Raw genomic sequence first — 16,092 nt, forward strand, 5'->3', positions numbered from 1 at the left:
ACTAAAACACCCCCAAACCATCACAGATGTGCTAGTGACCCATGCCATGGACACTACAAACACCCCCACACCATCAAAGATGTGCTAATGACCCATGCCATAGACACTAAAACACCTCCACACTATCACAGATGTGCTAGTGACCCACATCATAGACACTAAAACACCCCCACACCCTCACAAATGTGCTAGTGACCCATGCCATAGACACTAAAACACCCCCACACCATCACAGATGTGCTAGTGACCCATGCCATAGACACTAAAACACCTCCACACTATCACAGATGTGTTAGTGGCCCACATCATAGACTCTAAAACACCCCCACACATCACAGATGTGCTAGTGACCCATGCCATAGACACTAAAACACCCCACACCATCACAGATGTGCTAGTGACCCACATCATAGACACTAAAACACCCCCACACATCACAGATGTGCTAGTGACCCATGCCATAGACACTAAAACACCCCCACACCATCACAGATGTGCTAGTGACCCATGCCATAGACACTAAAACATCCCCACACCATCACAGATGTGCTAGTGACCCATGCCATTGACACTAAAAGACCCCCACACCCTCACAAATGTGCTAGTGACCCATGCCATAGACACTAAAACACCCCCACACCATCACAGATGTGCTAGTGACCCATGCCATAGACACTAAAACACCCCCACACAGCACATATGTGCTAGTGACCCATGCCATAGACACTAAAACACCCCACACCATCACAGATGTGCTAGTGACCCATGCCATTGACACTAAAACACCCCCACACATCACAGATGTGCTAGTGACCCATGCCACAGACACTAAAACACCCCCAAACAATCACAGATGTGCTAGTGACCCATGCCACAGACACTAAAACACCCCCAAACCATCACAGATGTGCTAGTGACCCATGCCATGGACACTACAAACACCCCCACACCATCAAAGATGTGCTAATGACCCATGCCATAGACACTAAAACACCTCCACACTATCACAGATGTGCTAGTGACCCACATCATAGACACTAAAACACCCCCACACCCTCACAAATGTGCTTGTGACCCATGCCATAGACACTAAAACACCCCCACACCATCACAGATGTGTTAGTGACCCACATCATAGACACTAAAACACCCCCACACCCTCACAGATGTGCTAGTGACCCATGCCATAGACACTAAAACACCCCCACACCATCACAGATGTGCTAGTGACCCATGCCATAGACACTAAAACATCCCCACACCATCACAGATGTGCTAGTGACCCATGCCATTGACACTAAAAGACCCCCACACATCACAGATGTGCTAGTGACCCATGCCACAGACACTAAAACACCCCACACCATCACAGATGTGCTAGTGACCCACATCATAGACACTAAAACACCCCCACACATCACAGATGTGCTAGTGACCCACATCATAGACACTAAAACACCCCCACACATCACAGATGTGCTAGTGACCCACATCATAGACACTAAAACACCCCCACACATCACAGATGTGCTAGTGACCCACATCATAGACACTAAAACACCCCCACACCATCACAGATGTGCTAGTGACCCATGCCATGGACACTGAAACATCCCCAGACCCTCACAGGTGTGCTAGTGACCCATGCCATGGACACTAATAAACCTCACGCTATTGTCAAGTATGAACAGCTGAGCCATCTAGGAGATCTTCTTTTATACCCAATCATGGTACCATCCCTTGTTACCAATTAACTTGTTTACCTGTGGAATTCAACAATTTTCAAAGTCTTTTCTTGTCTCTGTCAGAACTTTTTTGGAGCATGCTGCAAGTACCCGATTCAGAATGTGTGTATGTGAAAAAAATAAAATCAAGTTTATCAATTTTGAACTTTAAATATCTTGTCTTTGTTGTTGTATTTTGTTGCATTTAGGTTGAAAAGGGTTTACAAATCAATACATTCTGTTTGCAAAATGTCCCAATGTTTTTGGAACTGGGGTTTGTTTATAAGCTTATATACAGTACAATAGTTATTATGGGTTATCTTCTAGACTCTAAAAGTTCCCTGCTCCATACAGTGTAAACATGTGCGCTCTACCTACCAGTAAACTCTCATGTTACCTGTTTTGTGCTGAAATCCTCCAGATTTTGTTCCAAATAAGAGTAAAAAATAAAAAGGATCTACACATCAATGTCAACCTCAAATATCCATAGCTGTCTAGGAGTTGTATGAATGTTTGATCTGAATGAAATCCATGATAATGATGTTAATATCTGGGTTATAAGGAGGTGTTTATGTGGTCTATGTTGTAGTTAAACTGCTCCAGGATTTAGAAGAGACACAGGCACAGAATCTCCCTGAAACGACTGCTCTTTTTAAAAGTGGTGCATATTTTGGATTATTTTAGTAACAGCATTGTACTCACCAAGTTGACTGCTGAGATCTGGAAACATGGAAAAAAGTAGTTTATTCACATGATCTTAGACATTCAGTTTAGAGGTGAAACAGCAAGTCATCGCTCCTGAACCCTCCTAAAGAGTCAGAGTAAATATCAGCTGGACAAAAACCAAAGTTTGGTGTAGTTTGATAAAAGCTTCAGACAGAGTGGGGAATATTTGAACAGCTCTCTCTTCCAGTTAGGTTAACCACCTTCCTGATCATCATTCTCCTGGTTCCTGGACTCTCTGCTTCTTTTTTGTGGTTTTTCCAGATTGTTCCCAGATCTCAGTGATTACTGTGATGGGTACAATTCTATAATCACTCACAGAAGATGCTTAAATATCTGATTTTAATGTTCTCATATCTGCTTTTTACAGTGTGAAAAAGTATTTCCCCCTTTCTGAAAGTTTCTGATCATTAAACCAATTTTAATATTTCACAAAGACAACCCAAGTAAATAGAAAAAGCAGTTTCTAAATGATGATTTTATTTATTAAGGAATAAAAATCCAAACCTCTCTGCCCCTGTGTGAAAAAGTAAATACTGAACCTAACTGGTTGTTCCACCCTTGGCAGCAATAACTGAAATCAAGCAATTTATATTCCCTTAATAAATATAATCATCATTTAAAAACTGCTTTTTCTGTTTACTTGGGTTGTCTTTGTGAGATATTACAATTTTTTTGATGATCTTAAATATTTAAGTGTGATAAATATGCAAAAAAAATCTGGAATCAGAAAGGAGGATAATACTTTTTCACTGCACTGTATCAACCTACTGTATAGTGACTGTAAACACTGGTCTACAGCGACCTTAAATATCAGTCCTTACCTGCTGCTAACATCAGCCCATATCAACAGAGAATATGGGCCTTTATTGACAATTAACATTCTCTATTTTGTACCACTATTAACAGTAAATATGGGCCTTTATTGACAATTAACATTCTCTATTTTGTACCACTATTAACAGTAAATATGGGCCTTTATTGACAATTAACATTCTCTATTTTGTACCACTATTAACAGTAAATATGGGCCTTTATTGACAATTAACATTCTCTATTTTGTACCACTATTAACAGTAAATATGGGCCTTTATTGACAATTAACATTCTCTATTTTGTACCACTATTAACAGTAAATATGGGCCTTTATTGACAATTAACATTCTCTATTTTGTACCACTATTAACAGTAAATATGGGCCTTTATTGACCATAAACATCTTAATCTTTTTTTTAACCTATCTCCACAACAAATATCAGTCTATACTGACAGTGAACATTGGCCTTTAAAGACAATAAATATTGGCCAAATTAGACCGTTAATATTGGCTTATATCGGCTATAAATATCAGCCATTATTGACTGTAGATATTGACTGACAGGAATCTTAAACATCAGCCTATATCTGCTGCTAATATTAACCTATATCAACAGTGAATTTGGGCATTTACTGACCATAAATATCCTCTATTTTGTACCAATATCAACAGTAAATACCAACATTTATTTACCATAAATATCCTCTATTTTGTACCAATATCAACATCAAATATCGGCATTTATTTACCATAAATATCCTCTATTTTGTACCAATATCAACATCAAATATCGGCATTTATTTACCATAAATATCCTCTATTTTGTACCAATATCAACAGTAAATACCAGCATTTATTTACCATAAATATCCTCTATTTTGTACCAATATCAACATCAAATATCGGCATTTATTTACCATAAATATCCTCTACTTTGTACCAGTATCAACAGTAAATATAGTCATTTATTTACCATAAATACTCTCTGTTTTGTACCAATATCAACAGTACATATAGACATTTATTTACCATAAATACTCTCTGTTTTGTACCAATATCAACAGTAAATATAGTCATTTATTTACCATAAATACTCTCTGTTTAATACCAATATCAACAGTAAATATAGTCATTTATTTACCATAAATACTCTCTGTTTTGTACCAGTATAACCAGTGGTTAAAGGCTTTTATTGACCATATATCACCTATTTTCTGCCTACATCCATAACAAATATTGGTCTATACTGACAGTGAACTTATTGATCATTAATACTGAACCATTATTGACTGTAAATATAGACTAAACATCACTATATCAAAGTAAACATCAGAGGAGTTTGGCTGGACTAACAGACCTCGTTAACTGACGGGTTTGTCCTTTTTCATCCTTTTCTTTATCTTGTAAGTTTTAAGGACTGACGTTTTAGGTCTGGACTACATTTATTCAGGTGTACATATCATTATTAGCTAAATGACCTTGGAAACAAGAGCATAAAATCAAATCTCATGCATCCCTGTGTGGGATCCAAACTCTGATTAATCCTGGTTTCCTGATACCTGATGATGTTAGAAACAGCACATCCTGTAAATCTCCCCTCAGAACGCCTCCCTTTCCCCTCCTACCATCATGTGAGAGTGAGAGTGATGAATGAAGGCAGGTGTGCCGTGTTTGTACGCTCCTCCTCAGACTACCTGTGTCAGCAGGTCCTGGGGTTTCCCTCCTAGAGCGTGCGGGAGCTCCCTGCACCTCGTCGACAGGTTGAGGATGGCCGTGGCGGCCATGTGCGCCGCCTCCATGTCGTGGGTGTAGTCGAAGCTGCTCTTACTGCAGGTGCTGCTGGCGCTGCTCCCCCCTCCGCCTCCTCCGCCTCCTCCCCCTCCGCCTCCTCCTCCACAGCTCAGGCTGCTGCTGCTGCTGGGAGCGTAGCTGCTGGTCGTACTGCTCGCCGGGCTCGATGTCTTACAGTAGCGTTTGGCTGTGGGGAAGCACACACGCGTGTTTGATTTATTAGATTGATGCTGGCGTTCAGCCAAACCCAGCAGCAGATGGATTGTTACTGAGGATCAGAAATTACAGACACAAGTTCTGTTGCTTTTAAAATATGCAGAAAAGACGGACAGACAGACAGATGAGGATAAACAAAGACTGCAGACTTTCTGTTTTAAGACCAAACCATCAACTCACTCATCCTAGGAACAAAAACTGTCTGCAAAAACCTCAAATCCAGTCTGTCACCACTCCTCAGAGAGTCAGAGTTAAAACTGGAACAGACACATAATCAAGAATGCAATGGCTAATCTATGACGTCATCACCATGGAGGCTATTCTCACTAAATCTTAGGACTGATGGATAATCTAGGCTTCCTCTTCTTTCTGTTTTAAAAGTAATTTTGGACTGTGTGCATGTGAGAAATAAAGAACTGGTTTAAACTGGAACACTGAGCTGTCCTACGCTCTTGAACACACCATGCAGATGAAGACGTCATCAGACTGCTGCTAAGAGGACGCTAAGACGCCAACTAGAAGGTACTCAAGAGCTGAGCCACGCTCATGAACTTCAATGAAACTGCTGCTTACACATCTGCCACCAGGGGGCGCTCCATCAGAACAGGAACAGAAGATGCTACGTAGCGCTGCTGAGTTCTTCATCATAGTTCAGGACTCCATAAAAAGAATTTACTGGACACATTAAATATAAATAAATGTGGAGAAAAGCTGTTTTATGTGGCCTTCCTGGTTAACCCTGCACACAGGAAGCTTTGCAAATAGCTTATAGCATTTCAGACCCAATGGAAATGTTAGCCAGAGAGTAACTTCTATTTTCAGGTAGCATGTCCCCACGTCTTAGCTAGTTGAGGCCCTTTCAGCACTCATTTTCAACACAAAGCCAATCCAGTCCGGTATTCTCAGCACCATGAGCAGAAAAAACGCTCTCAGCGTTAGCTGTTTTCGTCGTAGCGCTCTAGGTTGAAAACAGTTGAGCTGCTGGAACCGCACAAGTTAGCCTGGGGCTGGGCTAAGGCTGAGGCTGGGGCTGGGGCTGGGCTGGGCTGAGGCTGAGGCTGAGGCTGGGGCTGGGGCTGGGGCTGGGCTGGGCTGGGCTGAAGCTGAGGCTGGGGCTGGGCTGGGCTGGGCTGGGCTGAGGCTGGGGCTGGGCTGGGCTGAAGCTGGGGCTGGGGCTGGGGCTGGGCTGAGGATGAGGCTGGGGCTGGGGCTGGGGCTGGGCTGAGGCTGGGGCGGGGGGGCTGGGGCTGAGGCTGGGGCTGGGGCTGGGGCTGGGGCTGGGCTGAGGCTGAGGCTGGGGCTGGGGGGCTGGGGCTGGGGCTGGGCTGAAGCTGAGGCTGGGGCTGGGCTGGGCTGGGCTGGGCTGGGGCTGGGGCTGGGGGGCTGGGGCTGGGGGCTGGGCTGAAGCTGAGGCTGGGGCTGGGCTGGGCTGGGCTGGGCTGAAGCTGGGGCTGGGCTGAGGCTGGGGCTGGGGCTGGGGCTGGGGCTGGGGCTGGGGCTGGGGCTGAGGCTGGGGACAGAAGTATTTAGCTTTAGCAAAACATGCGTTGACTTTTGAAGCAACATTAGACTACTGGGGGGGCCAAAGAAGTCCGGGGGGACACGAGACCCTGTCTGCTATGAGGTTGTGAAAAACAGATGCACATTGATATTTCGTATTAATTTCAGGACTAAATCTCTTTAAAGTAGCCTAAGTGACCATGAGAGTGGTTGCCATGGAAACAATGCATTGTCACCGTCAGTCGCAGCAGTGTGAACTACGAGGTGTTTATAGAACCTCACAGAGTGGAACATATATTTCAAACCATGATTTAAACATAATAAAACAGGCCAAACTTAAAGATGAAAAATGAAAAAAAATCTGTAAATTTTGTGTTAAAAAGTCAAAATCTCTTTGGGGCAAAAACACAACTTTCTGAGATTATAACTACATTTACAAGAAAATCAAAAGCAGTTCAAAGCTTTAAAACCTGGAAATTTACAAGACTTGACATTTTCAAATTTAATTTAAGTTTTGATGCTAGAAAATCAAAAATGTCAACTATTTAAAATCATAAGTTTACACTAGTGTAAAGAATAAAACTGACAAGAAACCAAACTGAAATCAGTGGTTGGATTATCTGCCATTTGGCTTTAAATTTTCCATTTTAGTTGAAGCACATTTACAACTCTTAAATGTAAAAAAATCTCATAAATTTCTCCATTTTTTTCTTGAAAATCTAAAGATCTATTGTTGTCATTATTATTATTATTATTATTATTAGGATTATTATCATTGCTTTTTTTTCCCCTTAAGTGACAGATCTCTATTTTTATCATGATAACTATTATTATTTATTATCATCATTATTATTATCTTTTTTCCTAGAGTGGCAGATCTTTGTTATTATTTTCATCACTATCATTATTATTATTATTATTTATATTATTATTATTATTGTGATTATTATTATTATTATTATTATTACTATTATTATTACTATTATCTTTTTTCCAAGAGTGGCAGATCTTCATAATCATTATTTTTTTTTCTATTACTAATTTTATTATCATTATTATCACAATAATTATTATTGTTATTATTATGTTCTTCATTTATTATCATTATTATAATAATTATTACTATTTTTATTGTTATTATTATTATTTCTATCATTATTCTATCATAATATTATTATTATTATTATTATTATTATTATTATCACAATTATTGATATTATTATTTATTAATAACTGTTATTGTTATTATTGTCATCACTGTTATTATTATTATTATTACTATATATATACATATATATATATATGTATATATATATATTTTTTTTTAGCTATTATTACTGCTGAAACAGAGAACATCACACGTCAGAGCTGCAGCATCTACCTAACTTTGTGGGAGTTTTTTTTATTTCACAGGTAAATCAGGGACATTTCCAGGGATGGCACCAGCTGTGGACAGGTCTCTAAAAACAGGGTCTGTCCCTGGATCAGGGAGGTCTGGTCAGCCTCTATCAGGGTGACCCCTAATATTCTCCCCTTACATTAGAGAAGGCTGCAGCTTTATTTAAGGACAGTTACAGTTCACACCAAGGTTAGCTGTCAGTGCCATTTATCAGATATGTTGATTTAGTCTTTACTGCAGTTAAACTAGCTTAATTAGAGTTTTTGATGCATTGCAGTAAACTAACAAGTGTTCATTACAATTTTCAACCTTGGAAAAAAAAACCCTCATCCTTCTGGTAACAGCATTTAGGCTCCAAGCGTGGGTGACGTCAGCAAATTGGCCATCATATGAGACAGTGAATGGCATACCGAGTAGGGGAGTGAGAACAGAGACTAAAACGCTGTTGGATTTCGCTTTTGGTGTTTTCTTTTCGACTAGAAAAATATAAAACAAAGGAGACAAAGAGAGAAAGAGGATGAATAAGTCAGGCTGGGAAGAGAGGGACAAAGAGAGAGGGAGAAAGTGGTAATGATTGCATGCTGCTGTGGTGGTGAATCGAGACTCAGCGCTGAAGCTGATGGAGGGAGGGAGTCGTGATGAAGGGGAGCGCAGACACCTCGTCTAAAAAACCTCCCTCTCGCCTGCGTCTCACTAATGGCTCCCAGCCAAAGAAGCAGGGCTCGCCTCCATTATCTCTCTCCCGTTTCACAATCCCTCCATCTGCACCTCCTCTCCCTCCCTCTCTCCATCCCTCTCTCCGTCCTCTGCTCAGAGGAGACAGGCTCTCTGCTTGGCATTTCCATAACTCTGCTAGGCTCTCACTCTAGCCATGTGGAGAGGCGGAAAACACCGGCGCTTTCAGCTCTCTAACAAAGAAAATACACTGAGTACTGAGCATGTGTGTGAGCGTTCTTCAGCTTTTATCGCTGAGCACAAAATGTTCTGTCTAGAACAGGAAAAGGAACAGAAGACCCCTATAGAGGAGGCTTTCACTAGTGCACTTCCTCTAAAGACAGAGGAGTGACAGGAAGTCTGTTTTCATTCAGCTATCATGAAATGAATGTACCAACATTTATGGAAAGGCCACTTCATACAGCGCTGAGGTTTTCCCTCCACCACAGAGCCCAAAGAGAAGAACAGGACAATCATAATAAAGGTCTGGCAGTCAGGACTGTACCATCGTAGCCCTTCGGAGAGGTGTCCCGTCCATGGTGGGACTTGCTTGACGGGCCTCTTTTCCCGTAGCCGCCGTGCTGGTTGTCGTAGCCAGTGTAGTCGTAGCTGGTCTTGGAATATTTTTCCAGCTCCTTGGCCAGGTTGGACCGCGGCGTGCTGGTAGGAACGTTGTTTTTGTAGCCGTACTGAGGGATCTCCAGCTGCTTGACGAAACACATCGGCCTGGAGGGAACAAGAAAGACAGGATGAGTTCCTATGAGGGGGTTTAGCAAGTCACCTCTCCACCCAGGTCCTCCTGAGGGTTTCTGAGATGTTCCCAGTCCAGGCAACATAGATAAGAGAATCACTACAGTGGGTTCTGGGTCTACCTTGAGGTCTCCTCCCTCAGTACGTGCCAAGAAGAGGCCAACAGGAGCCGTCCTGAAACCACCTCAACTGACTCCTTTCAGTGTGAAAGAGCAGTAACCCTCTTCAAACTCTTCTCATCAAAACCAAGTCATGAGCTCAGAGGAGCTGCAGAGCTGCAGAGCTCAGAGACCGGATTGTTTATTTATTTATTTATTTATTTGTTACACGGGACAATGCACATTAATGAACATGGACACGTAAATGTGCCAGATGGTAGCCATAGGCTAATTTCCATCTTTGAATCGATAAAAGATAGACTTTTGAAATAATGTGACAGTCAAGATGGTCCATAAGGAGAGACAAGGGAACAGCTTTCTGGGGCCCAGCCAACTGGAGGATCATGGAGACGGCAAAAGTGGGTTAAAAGAGACAAAAACTTCTTGAAAATTTCAAAATAGTGACAAAAAAGTGTTACAAGTGGCCTTAAAGAATAAAATGATGTTAAAATCAGAATCAGATTTATTGCCAAGCAGGTTTTTACACTTACAAGGAATTTGTTCTGATGTTCTTTGGTGCAAAATATGCTTACATGGTAGATAAAAATAGGAAAAAAATAGTTAAATAGATAAAAACTAAAACTAAAAATAAGGTAAGGTGCATGCATTAATAATTAGAATAAAATCAAATAAAATTATTTATATATAGTTATTTACATACTCATAAAATAAGATATATATATATATATATATAAATTTATATATAATTTTATATAATTTATATAAAAGGTGGTAAAAAGTGATCAAAAAGCAAAATTGGGCAAAAAAGTTGTCAAACAGGCAAAAGTGGGCAACAATTGGAAAAAAGGTGGCAAAAATGGGTTGAAAGTGTCAAAAAGGTTACATAATAGATCCCATGTGGCAGAAAAGTGTCAAATAAAGGGTTAAAGTTGATAAAAGGTGGTAAAAAGGGTTGAAGGTGATGGGAAAAATGGCAAAAAATGGCCAAACCACAGTTGAAAATTGGGCAGAAAGGGAGCAAAAATGGGTAAAATATACCAAACGTTCCCAAAAAGTGGCAAAAATGCTAAAAAAAAAAAAAAAATAGATAAATAAAAAAATCAGCAAACTGGGTTAAGTCGTCAAAAGAAGTGGCAAAAATGGGTAGAAAAATTGGTTAGCTTGGTTAAAAATAGCATGAATAAATAATTTCAACCCAACAATAGCTTGCCATGCTTTTCAGCTCTTAATAAGGTAACTGTTTGCCAGAATGCTAGCATCAATGCTACTGATCCAACACACACACACTGATTTTACCAATAAATCCCAACTGGGGAGGGCCCCTTCTCTGGGGGTTTTCAGGGGTCCAGATCTGTGGGCAGGCCTGGTTACTGTACTCGCCATAAAGTTGTAGTAATAACGTACGGGACAGGTTCCCACGGCACACCTAGACCTGCCTTAAGGCACACTAGTGAGCCCTGGCACACCGTTTGAGAACCACTGACATGGAGGACGAAATACTTCAGCTGTCTAAACTTTGGTCTTAGTGTGATCTAAGTGGGCGGTACCTGAGGACACGGTCTGACGTCTGATTGGACTTGCTGCCGGTGTCGTTCGGATGGCTCTTCTCGTGGACCTTCGCCATCTTCTCTGCGGCAGCGATGGGACAACCGGACAGACTGGAGGAGGGAGGGAGGGAGGGAGGGGGAGACAGCAGAGCACACGACCTGGTTACATACTGTACTCACAGACTCACGGAGCATCTGGCTCTGAATAAAGAGCTTCAGCTGTCGCTAACAGAAGCTCAGGATGAATTATGAATTCAAAAACGACCTACTTTGTGGAGACTTTCTGACTGACAGTGAGGGACAGTCTCACTTACCAACAAGTTTGATTTAAAGGGACAGTACGGAGAATGTTTCACTGGTTAAAAATCACTACCTCTTTGTTAGATTTTCAGTTGAGTTCTTACATTACCCCTAATGTCTCCAATAGTTTTCAGGACTTCTATATAAGGAAGCCCTTCACCTCTGCACCACTGCGGCCCCACTAGACATTTCCAAGACCAGAGAGATGTGCTGCTCAGCTCCACTGTTTACTCTTTAGTTTCTATTCAACAAACACTGCCCTCCCTCCATAGCTGGGTTTCCATCACCCTTAGAAATGCACAAAATCTGGTAATGGAAACACCTGAATTTCGAAAAACCTCTCAAATACAGCAAAACGTTTTTACACTCTCATTAGGAGGTTTTTCCAGACGTTCTGATATAGAAATAAATCGCAAAAGGGTAATGGAAACACTTTTTCTTTTATGGCACGGTACGCGTGGGCAGAAGAAGAGACAAGGCTTTTCTTTTTTTTTTTTTTTTCAGATTTATTTTTGGCCTTTATTAGATAGGGCAGTGGAAAGAGTTGGAAACAGGGAGGAGAGTGGGGAGAGATATGCAGAAGATAGTGCCGCAGGCTGGATCCGAACCCAGGTTGCCTGCGTACATGGCACGCGCCTTAACCACTTGACTACCGGCGCGCCGCCAAATGAGACTTTTCTTAACATCATACTCACACCCTTATGCATGACTTTTGCCATACATACAGACTTCACCCCTGAACTATCATCTGTTTCCTTCGTCTTTTGTTCAAAATTATCAAGACAATCACCATAGATGTAACCAAACCGTACCAACACGCAACAGGTTTTGAGCGTCAAGCTTCCCTGCAGCGGATTCACGCCAGATTAGATTTTAGGAGAATTCAAGGCCTATGCCCAAAATTCACTTTAATGGAAATGCATTCAAAGCGCAATTGTACTCAATCGGAATTTAAGAAATATCGCCTTTTTTGCGAAAAACTGATGTGTATCTACTTAGCAGTAAAACCCAGTTTTAGTTTCATGGATGAGTTTCACATAATGAAGGAGAAAAGCGGTTAAAAGTGGCCTTTCTAGTTAATACAGACATCAGTTCCAGGCCACTTTTAACAGCTTTTCTCCCTCAGTTTGGGAACTTCAGCCATGAAATGAAAACACGGGGTTTATGTTAAAACCACATGAGGTGCAGTTTTGTTAGCAGTCTTTGCTGGGACAGCTGATAGGTTTCAGTCAGACAGGCACAGAGGTCTGCAGGGAAAATAAATTAATAAATAAAGACAGTGGGAGCCTCCATTGACCACTATGTGGAGCTGCAGCACTGGGCATTTAACTGACTTCGACTGTCTCCACCTACGTGTTTCAGCCGGTTTATTTTTTAATTTTTAAATAAAGTTGTTCTTCTGCTGGGTGTACTGGTGAGGAGACAAGCCCAGCTTCTACTTCTACAGAACTCCATCAAAGAAAGAAAACCCAGAGAGGACCAAAAAGGGGATTCACTTTTCTGGTAGAGCTCTGTTATAAGGACCAAATGCTAATATGTGAAGCTTGATTATTCTACATTTCACTCTCTTCCTGTGAATGATGCTCCAATGTCCTTAAAAATCTGTATCACAAACAAAATAAATACATATTCTAAAAAATGCTGTTCCTGTAGGGAGTAACACAGCAGCGCTGTACAGACTCCTCCATCAAACACTGTTAATCTAAATATGGCTGACGGTTTCTGATCCCTGACTCTGACTGATCCTGACACGATAAATTAACATGCAGTAGCCCATGTTTCTGATTCTGGTTGAAGAGAGGCATCAGTGTACAACATTTTATTCACCTTCTGTTTTATTTTCTAGTTTATTTACGTCCCTGCTCTTATTGGGATTTGGTTTATATCACATCACCTCAAATATCGTCTGTTGACAAAATCTAACTGGGTCAGTGTTTATTTTATCTGAGCACTTATTCAGAAAAAAACATCTTATGAACAGTGTCAGGTCTGTAAAACTCCCAATTAATTTACACATCTTTAGTAAAAACTGCACTAGCTAAAGGAAGTAAGGCTGTTGAATGTTTGTTGTGGGAGAACCGGCATTAGGCACTCATCAGATTTCTTGCTTGTAGCGTTAGCTTAAAGAACAACAAACCTTTAGATGTTAAACTGTTCACTTGTTTCTATAAATCAATCATTGTCAAAAGAAATTGGGTTTTTAAAGCAAACAAAAAAAAACCCTCTTCAACCCATTAAAGCCTGATAACTCAAGTAATAGTCAGGAAATTCTATTTTTTATTTATTCTTTTATTTTTGGAACTAAGATGTTTATTTGACCTTCTAACAAAATCTCCCAAAAATCAAAGTTTCCATAAAATTTCACATATATTTTTTTCTATCACATTTAATGTAACAGGCATTGCTTGCCATCGATAATCGACTGGAGGGTATTGTTGTAATTTATATAGAAAAGGCTTTTAGGGAAATTATTGATCATGTTAATTAGACAGAGGTCTCACAAAAGTGTGTATCAATTGTGACACAATAGGCTTTAAGGGTTAATGTCAAAATAAAACAGATTTCTACAAAGAAATGTGAATTGAATAAAAATCTGTAATGTAAAATAAGTGACTGCATAAATATTCACCCGTTAAAGTGACTGAGCTAATCCAGCAGAGGTCCAGACAGTTGGTGCTGGTAGACTCACAGTTAGTGAAATGAGGATCAGCTGAGTGATTATCGTATAAAAACACTTGAGTCTGGAAGCTCCAGTCACTGGTTCATCAGTGTTTCAGGCTACCATTACACCATGATGGCAAAAGAACACTCAGAGACAAAGGTTATGGAAAAGTCTAAGTCAGAGGATGGAGACAGAAACATCTCCAAGGCTCTGAACATCCCCCAGAGTTCAGTTAAATCCATCATGAAGAAATGAAGGAATATGTCACGTGTAAATCTGCCTAGATCAGACCGTCCTCACAGACTGAGTGGGCGTGCAAGAAGGAGACTAGAGAGAGAGGACACCAAGACACCTATGACTACTCTGAAGGAGTTCCAAGCTTCAGCAGCTGAGATGGAGAGACTCTGCAGACAACAACTGTTGGCTGGGTTCTTCACCAGTCAGAGCTTTATGGGAGAGTGGCAAAGAGAAAGACACTGTTGAAGAAAACTCAGATTCAGTCTGGACTAGAGTTCACCAGAAGGACTGTGGGAGACTCCATGGTCAAGAGGAAGAAAGTTCTTTGGTCTGATGAGACCAGAATGGAGCTTTGAGACCATCAGACAAGACGCCAAACACTGACATCACCACAAACACACCATCCCCACTGTGGAGCACGCTGGTGGTAGCATCACGCTGTGGGGATGCTTCTCAGGAGCATCATACTGTGGGGATGCTTCTCAGCAGCATCATGATGTGGGGATGCTTCTCAGCAGCATCATGATGTGGGGATGCTTCTCAGCAGCCGGTCCTGGAGAACTACCACATAGAGATTTATTTTCTGGTCAGACAGTGAGCTGAAGCATCCAGAGAAAGCTACACAGAAATGGTTTAAAGACAACAAGGGGAATGTTCTGGAATGGCTGAGTCAAAGCCCAGACCTCAGTCCTATGGAGGATTTATCCACACACTCAGAGCTGTGAGTGCAGCAAAGGTGACTCTCAACACTGACTAGAAGGAGGGAATATTTATGCAGTCACTTATTTTACAGTGCAGATTTTTATTTGACATTACTTTGTAGAAATCTTTTTTCACTTTGACATTAAAAAGCTGTATTTATATCAGAGAAATTAAAATGATCCATCCAGGTAGTCTCAGTCTTTGGACTAAAACCAGGAGTCCGGCCCTGATCCAGGTTATAAATAAAGGCAGTGTTGATTGGTGGAGAGTTTAAAGTGCCTGACCGTGAGTTTCTGGTGTGACTCTGAGGTAAAAATCAGGAGATTATCTTAGACTCTGTTTAATCTAAAACTCAACCTTGGTCCTTCCTCAGAGTCTGGATTCAGAGAAATCCCTGTCTCCTTACCCTCAGAGGGACTGATGTTATCAGGAGCACAGGCTGATTCTAAAAGCATGATGGGAGTGTGTTTGGAGTGTGTGACAGATCAGCACGGCGGCGGCTGCTGTGGCTGCAGCTATGGAGATGTTTCCATGGCGACTGCTACACATGAAAGCTGCAAGCTGGTAGCTAACGGTGGCTAAGCTAGCTAGCTGGTGCTTTGTTTCCTCTCCCAGTGGAGCTGTGCTACATAACACACCCTGCAGCCACGTCTGAGCCAGCGCGCTCCTGCATGTGTGTGCTCCTCTGTCTGCCAGCGCTCGTGTGCTGCCGTCGCATGGCAAACTCTGATTTTGTGTGTGTGTTTCAGTGGGATTTATGTGCAGAAAGCAGTGTGTGTATCTGTGATCTGAAGCTCTACGTGTGTGAGGAAACCAGCGAGAACCCTGATCATGTTACATAATTCAAAAACAAGCCTTGGCGTGTTTGTGTTTCCCACATGTGATGGAGAC

The 16,092-nt window shown here is 41.4% G+C and overlaps 1 protein-coding gene across 1 annotated transcript in view; it reads right to left on the reverse strand.

The window, feature by feature from the left end:
- The window catches only part of myt1la (myelin transcription factor 1-like, a), a 155,530-nt gene that overhangs the window by 25,951 nt on the left and 113,487 nt on the right, over positions 1–16,092 (reverse strand). Inside the window, exons 12-15 of the mRNA XM_041804476.1 lie at positions 11,301–11,411; positions 9,390–9,610; positions 4,959–5,242; positions 2,427–2,444 (exon numbers count right to left, since the gene is read on the reverse strand). Of these exons, the coding sequence (XP_041660410.1) occupies positions 2,427–2,444; positions 4,959–5,242; positions 9,390–9,610; positions 11,301–11,411 (634 nt within the window). The remainder of the gene's footprint in view (positions 1–2,426; positions 2,445–4,958; positions 5,243–9,389; positions 9,611–11,300; positions 11,412–16,092) is intronic.

This window comes from Cheilinus undulatus, linkage group 14 (genome assembly GCF_018320785.1).
Source record: "Cheilinus undulatus linkage group 14, ASM1832078v1, whole genome shotgun sequence".
Classification (NCBI taxonomy): Eukaryota; Metazoa; Chordata; class Actinopteri; order Labriformes; family Labridae; genus Cheilinus; species Cheilinus undulatus.